This window comes from Anabrus simplex, chromosome 8, assembly GCF_040414725.1.
Source record: "Anabrus simplex isolate iqAnaSimp1 chromosome 8, ASM4041472v1, whole genome shotgun sequence".
Classification (NCBI taxonomy): Eukaryota; Metazoa; Arthropoda; class Insecta; order Orthoptera; family Tettigoniidae; genus Anabrus; species Anabrus simplex.
In genome coordinates, this window is record NC_090272.1 from 120634792 (window position 1) to 120647623 (window position 12832).

Consider the following 12832-nt stretch of genomic DNA (forward strand, 5'->3'; position numbering starts at 1 on the left):
CGTGAGGGAACATCGGATGCACGATATCCTGAACGGTGGATTGGTCGTGGTGGACGGCAGTGGCCACCACTATCGCCTGATCTCACTCCTCTGGACTTTTTCTATAGGGATATGTCAAATCGAAAGTGTACGAAACTGAGCCAGAAAATGCTGAACAATTAAAACAACGAACTGGTTAGGGTTGTGCTGCGGTGAAACCTGCAATGTTGAGATGTGTCCATGCAGACACTGCGAGACGTGTTCAGCACTGCCCGCACCGCCAGGGACATGTTTTCGAGCATATCTATCATGAGTACTTGTAGAATGAAAAGTTATGGTAGATCAAAATGTGACATTTTAATTTTTTTAGCTTTGAAGCTATAACAATATGAATAGTTTTTGTTTCATACAAACAAGTCTTTTATAGGGTAGAATGCCTGCACGTGTATAAATTAATAATATTTAAATTATCTTTTTCTGTATCTTTGCCGTATTTTCAAATGCACTCTGTTATGGAACGTGTGCAGTAAAATGACTGCATTTTGTTTCACAGCATCCGAAATACAGCACGCTGTCACTCCTTCGAAACCAAGTGATTAGGCTTTCCATGCTTCACTATTGCAAGTGGGACATTTCTAAGTAGAAAGTACGGTGCTTGAGAGCCACCTGGTACATCATCACATTGAACTTGAAGAAAAAGTATGATGATGGTGATTATTATTATTATTATTATTATTATTATTATTATTATTATTATTATTATTATTATTATTATTTTACCGGGGGTACACCTTCTCCGTCCTTTAAACTGCGTGCCTTCTCTAAGGCCATCTATGTTATTGAACTGGAACCAATATAATGCAAGATACTTGGGTTTGCAACTGTTAGATGTCTCTACCACCGGGCTTAGTGCCCCCTCTGGAGGGATTAAGGACAATTAATTCTTAAGGGAAAGTCGAATTTTTAAAGTTGAATAACCTTAGTTCTTGAAGATTGTTTTGTTCATGTATCAAAGTTGTCAACACTCCCACTGCTTCCTTCTTCCTTAGTTACCAACCAATCAGGAATTCATGGAATATTTTCTTTAACCAATTAAAATTCGGGGTGTTCGGGCATCCAGCCTATCTGTAGGGAGTTCTGGAAACTTGCCCTCGAAATGCTATAAAAGGTGGGCGCTTTAAGGCCGTATTGTCATCTTCATCGCTCCAGTTTAGTGCGTGCGGCGTGTTATTCGGGGTCAGGGGCCGCAGGTTAGCGTTCGTAATGCCCAGCAAAACAAAGTAATGGCAGAATTTTCTTAGCAGGCGATATCTCCGGCAGATAGCTTGAGGGGAAGGTTTCAAACTTCTTTTATTCATATAAAGTTTTCATTTAATGAAATAAATGTAGGTTTTCGGCAAATCTGGGGACTCTGTCCAAATCCCGGCTCGGAAACATGTAAACTAAGGGAAAATGTGTGATTGCCCTCCATTGATTCCCGTTCAACTTGGTATGGGGTGACTAAAATTGTCTAAACCTCTAAATTCTTAACAACCTTTTAGCATTTAATATTTCGCGCTTAGTCACCCCTCTGCAGACTTAGCCTCTGCAACTTCGGGCCATAAGCCCACTCAGGGTTTTAAGGGATTTTCTAGAAGGAGTGAAAGTGTTCCGCCTTCTAGCCTTTTGTTCATGGCCGATCATGTTAAACCTTTTCTTTTTACATTAAGGCCACTTGGAATGGGCACTCATTGCCCTTGTTTATTTTGTAATTGTTTATAGACCAGTGTGTGACGAACTGTTGAGCAGAAGTGACTGCAAAGTTTGTCAAGCATTACTTTGTAAGAAACTTGCGCTTCTTAGAGTTTGGACTATATTAACTTTGGAAGCTCAGACTCCTAGGCTATGTAAATTAGTGGAGCAAACATGCTCTTATAAATAGTGTACCTGTTCGGGGTTACAATGACCATCCCCTTGTATGTCATCAAGTTGACAGTTCTCCTTAACTCATGCTCTCGCCATTTCCTTGTTCACCCATTCACCCCCGCACCATCTTACACCTCTGTTATCCACGATATTTCCGTATCTATTATTATTATTATTATTATCGTGTGGCCTCAGCCACTGTGAGCAGGTACTTAAATTTAACGTCGTTTAAGCTGCTTCCGTATCCATTTCTACATTCTGTTTTACTCAGTCAAATTACTCTACCGGGTCTCTGTTGGATGACATTGTAACAGTCCAATATCTGCAAGCCATTTTGCTAAGCAACAATGATCTTGACAGGCTTAGGCCCTTAAATGATCTGGTTGTGCCACAGGGTTAGTATTCTACAACTGCCTGGGTTTGGCGTCTTGTGAAGAGAGGGTGTAGCCGCTGTGGATTATGCGACCAGTCGAGTAAGGTTATAATGCTGGTTGTATAATCTAGAGTCTACAGGCTCTCCCAATTTTCACGTATATGATGGGGGATTTTATTGTCCTATACAGTAGGCCTACAGAAGGTACTATGAAGGATTTATGAGGCTGTTTAAGGAGTATGACCTTGTATGTCCCTGACTAAGTCGATGCGATTAAGAATAATTTCAGTTCTAATTTAAACTACGTTTCCTTTCAATTTATCCATTACTGGGCGAGCTGGCCATGCGGTTAGGGGCGCGCAGCTGTGAGCTTGCAGCCGGTAGATAGTGGGTTCGACTCCCACTGTCGGCAGCCCTGAAGATGGTTTTTCGTGGTTTCCCATTTTCGTACCTTAATTAAGGCCACGACCGCTTTCTTTCCACTCCTAGCCCTTTGCTATCCCATCGTCGCCATGTGTCGGTGCGGCGTAAAGCAACTAGCAAAAAAATATCCATTCAACAATAACGATTCGATCGTTTTTACAACAGAAAAACTACGAGAATGAAAATGGCGAAATTAAACACTTTATTTAACAAATCCTTTCTGCAAACTAGAAATCACCAAAACTGATCACCTCATTTCCCATCTAGGAAGTGCTTGAGTATCGTCGAGTATACTTGATACTGGCCGGAATTAAGCGACTGCAGCTATAGAGCTCGGTAAGTATACAGTTTCCTATATGTCGTTACCTAAATATCCTTACTACAACTAGCTAACACCTTTTCTTAAAGTTCTGAGTTATACACTCTGCGCTAGATATCTCACAGAATGTACCAATGCAGTCCAATCTACATTTCAACAAGTAGTCATGTGTTTGTCCAAGGGCATATTTTCATGCTACAACGGGTATCTTAAGATAACCTGTAGTGTATATTTGCGACCGACAAATCAACGTATCGGACGCACATAATAAAATTCATTTCCAGTACACTTTTCATACAATTCAGATAGAGGACCAGACTGCTCTACATGAGCAGACACAACACATCACTCAAAAGGTGATTTTAAATATTTATTACATATGATAAATTAATGAACACCACATATTTACACATACGTACAAACAAAACTGTAGAGATACACCAATATGCGTGTGCTGCTGTCGGTCACCATGTTCTGTCTGGCGATAATAAAGGACGCAGCAGTGCGTTGAAAACTGTGAAAATGACAAAATGAAATGCGGCAGGCTGTTGCCAACACAAAAGCCGCAACATATGGGTATACATTGTATGCAAATGGCGTGTTCAGTCCATGTTGTAAACAGTGAATAAGAGAGGTATATAAGTTTTTATTGTAATTATGAGTTTCAGGAGGAAGAAATTGCCTGAAGCTGCTCTTCGTAGTGTACTGTATAATCAGATACTGGCGAGTAATACATTAAATGCCAGCAAGCGTTAGCAAGTGTTCTGAAGTGATGTTTCGCGAATTATTTCATTTACTGTTATATGTGTTGCAGAAATGTTTGAGTTTTTATTTTATTTCATACTGTTAATAAAACCGCCTCCGTGGCTCAGGCGGCAAGCGACAGCTTCTCACCGCTGCTTTCCGTGGTTCAAGTCCCGGTCACTCTATGTGAGATTTGTACTGGGCAAAGCGGAGGTCGGACAGGTTTTTCTCCAGGTACTCCGATTTTCTCCATCATCTTTCATTCCAGCAACACTCTAAAATATCATTTTATCTGTCATTCACTAATCATTACCCCAGAGGAGTGCGACAGGCTTCGGCAGCCGGCACAGTTCCTATCCTCGCCGCTAGATGGGGCTTCATTTATTCCATTCCTGATCCGGGCGAATGACTGGAAACAGGCTAAGCGTTTTCATGTTTACTGTTAATAAAACTAATGAATAGCTTCCGAATTATAGACAGAACGCTTTTATTTCGTAGAGGTTCCATGGGTTTCATATATCTTTTAAGGGAGAAACCTCCCATGTTCCTTTTTACCTTCTGCATCGCATTTCAGTGGCTGTCATGATCTGGACCAGGGATGGCGAACCTATGAGTCGCGTGTCACCAGGTGACACGCGAACACGACTTTTGTGGCACGCCACATAAACTACTAACATACTTTAATATTTTGAACATGTAATAAATAAATAAATAAATAAATGTCGTGTGGCTTCCGGAGAGGCCTGGTGCAGGTCTTTTGATTTGACTCCCGTATGCGACCTGCGCGTCGTGATGAGGATGAAATAATGATGAAGACGGCATATACACCCAGTCCCCGTGCCTGGGAATTAACCAATTATGGTTAAAATTCCCGACCCTCCCAGGAATCGAACCTGGGACCCCTGTGACGAAAGGCCACCACGCTAGCCATTTAGCCATGGGCCGAACATGTAATAAATATGTCGGAAATTTAGCAGCATAGTATATTTTAATATTATGCTTTAATAAAGAAGTATGTCTCAATTCTATGGCCATATTTTTTAACAATTTTATTAGGTTAAAGCAAACATTTACCTTATTCGTAAAATTTACCTTTAAAACTGTAATTTTTAGTGATGTTTGCAAAACAAAATCATGATACATTCAGTCGAATCTAATAACTAAATGAAGTCAGATGGTGGTTTTTGTGATAACTTTAAAGGGTAATAACCAATAGAACTCTAGACAGTAAAAACTAATAAACAAGACCTTAATTGATACGCTAGTCGGTAAAGGTTTGCCATCCCTGGTATAGACTGTAACAACAACAGAACCAAGGAACAACAGGAGACACTCAATGTCGAACATCAAACATTTGAATAATACTACACAGCTTACTCAAAGGAGGAGCATGATACTCTGGTTTGTGTGTTCAAGTCAGTTCTTCCAGCCTTAGCCGCAGAGTAGCGGCCGTTTTACAAAAACCTCTCCTTAAGGAAGGGCCAAAGCCTCATCCGACAGAAAGTATATAAAGTTACTCTTCTGCAAATTTCTTATATCAGTTTTGTACAGTTTTAATGAAATTCACTTAAGGGAACCAAGTATGAAAGGTTCTTGCATTTTCCCACAAGTGTTAAGTCAGTTTGTAATTTTGTGGAACATAAATGTATGTTTAATACTGCGTGTGATGCTTTCAAAGTGTCTGTCTGGCCGGGGCCGTAAAGGCGTGCTTAGTTCACCCGGGAGGACGTGGGTTCGATTCCCCGCCAGGAAATAAAAAATCAAGAAACGAGATTCCCACTTCCGGAGGTGCATGTGGTCGTGAGGTTCACACAGCTTATACCGAAAATGAGTGCCAAGTTGGTTCCTCGGGGCAAAGGCGGCCGGGTATAGAGCTAATCAGGTTACGGATAGTGGAAGACTTTACCTTCCACCCGTCCAACGGCCTTTATGGCTGTACGGAGATGACTTTGCTATGTTGCTTTTAAAAAATCACAAGTAGGTAATTCAACATATCGCTTAGTTCAGATCAGTGCAACTAGATAACTTAATTTTTAATTTAAAAAAATAATGTGTAGGTAATTCAACATATCGCTTAGTTCAGATCAGTGCAACAACTAGATAACTTAATTTTTTATTTAAAAAAATAATGTGTGCAACAATATTTTGACAATGCCACAAAATATAGCATGTTTTACACCAGGGGTGTTGAACATACGGCCCGCGGGCCCGCAAAAACACTTTATGTGGCCCCTAGCTGAGTTTTTCTAATGTGGTTATGTTTCAGTTTATGTTTTTCGTAGATGCAGAAAAACCTAGTTAATAAGAACATTAGATAGACAGATAAGAAATGGGTGAGCCCTGTTTTCGCAGAGCTCCACACGTAGGTCTATGAAGACCCTTTGTGCCCCTTGAACGGGTTTGCCTAGTCCAGCCCTAGTGCTCCTATAAAGGATACCAGTGTCCGGATTTTGGCATTCCTGATGTCCTCCAGGCTCACAAAATGTGAGCCCAGGAATCGATGTCTAGTGCTTGCAAAAGCCTCGCACTGACATAACACATGCGCGGAGGTCTCCTCCTCCTTACCGCATCTTCTACACATCGGATCCTGGGTGATTTTCATGATGTGTAGGTGTCTCTGTAAGGTATTGTGGCCTGTTAACAGTCCAACTACCATTCTCATTCTGGTCCTATTCAAATTCATTAGGACCTTTTTATAGCTTTGACTAGGCCCTTTGATAAATTCACGTGCCTGTCTTGCTATGGTTAACCTCTTCCAAATATCTAGGTGAGACTGGTTTATCCATTGGGATATTGTCAGTCTCACACTTGGGAGTGACACTCCCAGGAAGGGCTCTGGTCCTATGAAGGAACCCATTGAGCCCTGTTTCGCTAGTTTGTCAGCTTCTTCATTTCCACTGATACCTGTGTGCCCAGGAACCCAATAAGAACATTATTGTCACTGTAACTACAGGTCAAATTCAGTGAACACCAGTGTTATTCCCAGTTAAGGAACAGTTCGCGTAGTGAAAACTTATTAACTTTTGTAGGCGACTTAGTAATGAACATTTTCCGGATTTCTTAAAAATTGCGAGAAAATACTTTTACGCGTTTGAGAGTGCTTACATTTGTAAACAAACATTTTCAAAAATGAAGTTTATAAAATTAAAATTACGTTCCCGAATCAGTGAAGAACATCTACATACCATTCTGAGGGTGGCTGTATCAAATCTATCTAAAGATATTTCAGAACTGTCACCTCGCGAAGGCCCAGACCTCTCAGTAATGTGTTTAATCCAAAGTTCACTTTTCTCGACTTGTTTTGAACTGTTTGTTTGTTTGTTTGTTTGTTTGTTTTGGCGAATAGCCATGTGAGAGATTGGTTGGTTAATTGGTTGATGATTGAAGAAGGGGGCACCTGGGTGTGTGGATGTCGTGTCGTCTTAAAACTCACGAGTCTCAAAACTCACGAGTCTCAAAACTCACGAGTCCCAAAACTCATGAATTCCAGGAGGAGGATTAGTAAGAACAGGTTTCTCTACCTGGGCCAGTCTCAAAACTCACGAGTAGGGCCAGTTCTTCTTTGAATGGATAAATATCCAACATATTAGTGATGGGATAATGGAATACTTTTAATAATGGAATAACTTCCATCCGATTATTTAAATAATCGAATAAGTTTCAAATATCATTCAGTTATATTGTACAGAATAATCGGATGAATCATGAGTATTTTTTTTCGGTTTAAGTGTGTCGGGTAGACAATCCATTTAAATAATCAAGTATGTGAACTCTTACGATTTTTTTGCAAGCTGCTTTATGTCGCACCGACACAGATAGGTCTTATGGTGACGATGGGATAGGAAGGGGTTAGGGGTGGGAAGGAAGCGTCCGTGGCCTTAATTAAGGTACAGTCCCAGATTTGCCTGGTGTGAAAATGGGAAACAACGGAAAACCATATTCAGGGCTGCCGACAGTGGGGTTCGAACCCACTATCTCCCGAATACTGGATGCTGGCCGCACTTAAGCGACTGCAGCTATCGAGCTCGGTTTGCGAAAAATAGAAACACGTTTTTTTTCCAAAGGAATCTCGAAGTGTTGAAACTAAATGAGTGACTTAACAATCTTGATCGTTAACATCTCTAAATAAAATACATTATTCAAGTAAATGCCACTTTCTGGCCCCATAATGGAAGTAAGCCCAGTATTACCAACTGACAGTTCCTTTTTAAGTAGCAGCGGGCAATATACCTAATTAAATTTTATGTCGTCTGGCTACATGCATCAATTGTTAGCATGCTGGCCTTTGGTCCAAGGGATTGGGGGGGGGGGGGGAGGGGTCCCGGCTTCGATATCCGGTCGGGTCGGAGATTTTAACTTTCATTAGTTAATTCCTATGGCTCGGGGACTCGGTGTTCGTGCCGTCTTCAGCATTAGACTTCATCATAGGTAGGGCCTCATCCTCAGAGACGTGCAGGTCGCCTATACGGCGTCAACTCTAAAGACCTGCACCAGACCTCCCCGAAGGCCACACGTCATTATTATAAATTTATGTGAAAGGTGAAAGTGTATGATATTAGCTTTAAGACAACAGCAAAATATAATAATAATAATAATAATAATAATAATAATAATAATAATAATAATAATAATAATAATAATAATAATAATAATAATAATAATAATAATAATAATAATAATAATACACCTCGGTGTCTTTCACTCACCAGCCATTATTTTTACCCTGTGGGTTCGGGTGGCAGAATGACATCCGCAGTATCCCCTGTCTGTCGTAAGGGAAGCGTGAGTCACCGCCCACCTCATCCCTCCTGCGGTCATCGCAAGCACCTGCATTCCCGAGTCGTGAATTTTGAAACTCATTAGAATGTTTACTTTAGCTACCAGTTTGTAGTCGTGAGTTTTGATACTATTTGTAACTAATTTTAGCCCGTGAGTTTTGAAACTCGTGAGTTTTGAGACGTAACCGTGGATGTATTTGTGTGTTAGGGAAGGACGACGGGGTGGGGGTTGGGGTGGGGGCGAGAATAATATGGCCCCCGGATCGTTTAGGAATCTGCTATTCGGCCCGCCCGCAAATTAAGTTACCGGGCGAGTTGGCCGTGCGGTTTGGAGCGCGCAGCTGTGAGCACGCATCCGGGAGATAGTGGGTTCGAACCCCACTGTCGGCAGCCCTGAAGATGTTTTTCCGTGGTTTCCCATTTTCACACCAGGCAATTGCTGGGGCTGTACCTTAATTAAGGCCACGGCCGCTTCCTTCCCATTCCTAGGCCTTTCCTGTCCGATCGTCGCCATAAGACCTATCTGTGTCGGTGCGACGTAAAGCAACTAGCAAAAAAAAAAAAAAAAAAAAAAAAAACAAAGAAAACAAAGAAAACAACTCAGTTTTACAGCAATTCAATGCATTTCCTCTGAACCTTTTCAGGTATTTTCTGCAACAGACCATTAGGGTTAAAGAAATTTTTCAGGCTTGTTTTCTATGATAATGCTATTGTTAAGTCACTTGATTGTAGTACTAAAGTGGCGATAATAAAGAATATGAGTGTCCACATTTACGACTGTAAACCATGGACAACCGAGCTCGATAGCTGCAGTCGCTTAAGTGCGGCCAGTATCCAGTAATCGGGAGATCGTGAGTTCGAGCCCCACTGTCGGCAGCCCTGAAGATGGTTTTCCGTGGATTCCCATTTTCACACCAGGCAAATGCCGGGGCTGTAGCTTAATTAAGGCCACGACCGCATCCTTCCACTTCCTAGGCATTTCCCATCCCATCGTCGCCATAAGACCTATCTGTGTCGGTGCGACGTAAAGCAAAAAAAAAAAAAAAAATCGTGGACATGTAAAAACCGAAATGTATATTTTTATCCTAAAACAACAGAATTCGGAGATAGTTCTGACAGCAAGTCGAGAAAACGAAGCAGGTCAAATGTTAGTTAGTTACAATTACTTTTAAGTCTCTCCAACACACATAGGTCTTATGGCGGCGATGAGGTAGGAAAGGGCTGGTAGTGGGAAGGAAGCGACCGTGACCTTAATTAAGGTACAGTCCCAGCATTTTTCTGGTATGAAAATGGGAAACCACTGAAAAACATCTTCAGGGCTGCCGACAGTGGAGTTTGAACCCACTCTCTCCCGATTGAAAGCTCACAGCTGCATGCCCCCAACCGCACTGGTTTTCCTTTTATACGACTTTCCTTGGTCAGTTCTTGTTCTTTTCCGACCCCAACGGTATTAGGAATCCGAGGCCTAGGGAGTCTCATTTTCACGTCCTTCGCAGCCCTTTTCTTCCCTTTGCCGATACCTTCATTCTTCGAAGTTTCGTACCTCTTCCTCTTTCCTTCCGATTAGGGTTAATAGAGAATGGTTGCCCAGTTTTACTTCTTAAAACAATAACCACAACCACTACCACCACCTCAGTTTACCTCACAAAGAGTGAAATTCCACTGCAGTTCTCAATTCAGAACTAAAATCCCTGGACTAGCTGGGAACTGAACCCCGGGTCTCCAAATAAGAGGCAGGTATCTCCACACCACGGAGTGGCAATGCTCAGTGAAATGAATAAATAAATAAATAAATAAATAAATAAATAAATAAATAAATAAATAAATAAATAAATAAATAAATAAATAAATAAAAGGCATTTGGATAGAATTCTAATGTATGACGACCTAAACATTATTCCAGTTCTAATCAATGGTTTCTTGCTTGCTTACCTTACAGCATGCGCTGTTGGCTGAGTCACAGATGATGAACAGTAATATCCCTGTTGTTGTAGCTTGTACTATGAGTGAAAAGGCAGGAAATGAGATTTCTGCAATCATCGATGACATTATATTATAGATCGTTACTGTGAGAATCGTGAACAAATACAGCAGATAGATTCCAAAAGAGTTGGAGAATGTTGATCCAGTGCGACGAGCCAAGCGACTTAATTGGAGCCAAAGTGTTTGATACTGATTGATAACCAGTACAGGATCACTGGTAGTGTGCACCTCCTAGAACAGTCAGCAATAAGAATGATCAAAGGCTATAAGTTGTTCAGTATTTCATTGGGTTAAAACGACCATAAAATATATTTATCTAGTACTCATGCAAGAAAAATAGGCGTTTTCGAAACAGCTTTGAGTTTGAAAAGAAGGCCTCTCCTGGCCACTGAGATACAGTAGAAGTCCGATGGTCCGGCACGTTCGGGACCGGCCCGGTGCCGGATTGCCGAAAATGCCGGGCTATCGGGCGGTACCTCTTACTACGATATAGGTTAAGGCGTACAGCGAAAACAGCTGTAACACGGCGTTTTACACTAAAATGTTGGTCAGCAGAATCATTAGTTTAATAACACACTCCTCTTTTCAAACGTGTTATTTCTTATTGCCATTCCATAATAATGCCGGAGTTCGTCGATGTTTTTATCTGTAAGTCTTCCTTTACCATTTAGCGTTTTTCCATCTACAACTTCTCTTTTCCTTCTGTCCGCTTCAGTTTTTGAAGGCATGTTCCCATCCGTTTTGAACGTGGCCCACACATACATTCATCATCATCATCATCATCATCTGTTTACCCTCCAGGTTCGGCTTTTCCCTCGGACTCAGCGAGGGATCCCACCTCTACCGCCTCAAGGGCAGTGTCCTAGAGCTTCAGACTCTTGGTCGGGGGATACAACTGGGGAGTATGACCAGTACCTCGCCCAGGCGGCCTCACCTGCTTTGCTGAACAGGGGCCTTGTGGGGGAATGGGAAGATTGGAAGGGATAGGCAAGGAAGAGGGAAGGAACCGGCCGTGGCCTTAAGTTAGGTACCATCCCGGCATTCGCCTGGAGGAGAATTGGGAAACCACGGAAAACCACTTCCAGGATGGCTGAGGTGGGAATCGAACCCACCTCTACTCAGTTGACCTCCCGAGGCTGAGTGGACCCCGTTCCAGCCCTCGTACCACTTTTCAAATTTCGTGGCAGAGCCGGGAATCGAACCCGGGCCTCCGGGGGTGGCAGCTAATCACACTAACCACTACACCACAGAGGCGGACCCATACATTCAATTTTTAAATCTTTTCTTTTATCATATGGTTGGCTTTCCAGTACTGAATATTTCTAGACTGAATATTTCCCGAGATAGAGATATTTCAGTAAGTCAGTGCATAACAACTGGACTGTATGAGATACATTTGCACTATGAACTTTGAAATAATAAAAAATACACTTCCAATGGTTTCGACAAACAATGCATCAAATTGTTCAGGAGAGATCATTATTAAGAGATAATAACATTTAAAAAGAGCCTCCGTGTCTCAAACGGCAGCGCGTCGGCCTCTCACCGCTGGATACCGTGGTTCAAATCCCGGTGACTCCATGTGAGATTTGTGCTGGACAAAGCGGAAGCGGGACAGGTTTTTCTCCGGGCACTCCGGTTTTCCCTGTCATTTTTCATTCCAGCAACACTCTCCTTTATCATTTCATAGCATTTATCACTCATTAATAAAATCACCTTGGGAGTGGCGACCCCATTGTAATAACAGCCTATATATGTTTCATTCATTACATTCCTGACCCAGTCAATGACTGGAAAACAGGTTGTAGGTTTTCATTTTTCATTTTCAACATTTAAAAAATCCTGGAATGGTGCCGGACCATCGGGCGTTCCGGACTGCCAGATGCCGGAGTAATGGAATTCTACTGTATAAAGTAATTTTACTCCACATGTGCCTATGGCACATGGCTTAATGGATTATATTACTGCCTTCACAATGTACCAATATCATGAAGTTAGTGATTCTTCCTATTCAGATACAAAGATGATGGTGATGATGCTTGTTGTTTGAAGGGACCTAACATCTAAGACATCGGCCCCAAATACAAAGAGAAGGTAACCCATTATAATGTGACCATTTTTTTAACGTAGACTTAGGTTCCTCGACAACGAGCACATTGAAAGAAAAATTTTAAAACGATTTTAGTGTTTCAGAACGTGTATATCGCCGAGGCTACCTGTTGCAAAAGCAAAATTGAGAATTTGAAACGTAGTTTTCATGGAATAGAGCTTCAAAGTAAGGTGACGTCATCTGCATACTCTGTTACAAAATGGCGCCGTGTTGACTCA

The 12832-nt window shown here is 41.7% G+C and overlaps 1 protein-coding gene across 1 annotated transcript in view; it reads right to left on the reverse strand.

Moving 5' to 3' along the window:
- LOC136879332 (gustatory and odorant receptor 63a-like) overlaps positions 1-12832 on the reverse strand; it is a 72913-nt gene that overhangs the window by 55265 nt on the left and 4816 nt on the right. Inside the window, exon 2 of the mRNA XM_067153149.2 lies at positions 10454-10735. Coding sequence (XP_067009250.2) covers positions 10454-10735 — 282 coding nt within the window. The remainder of the gene's footprint in view (positions 1-10453; positions 10736-12832) is intronic.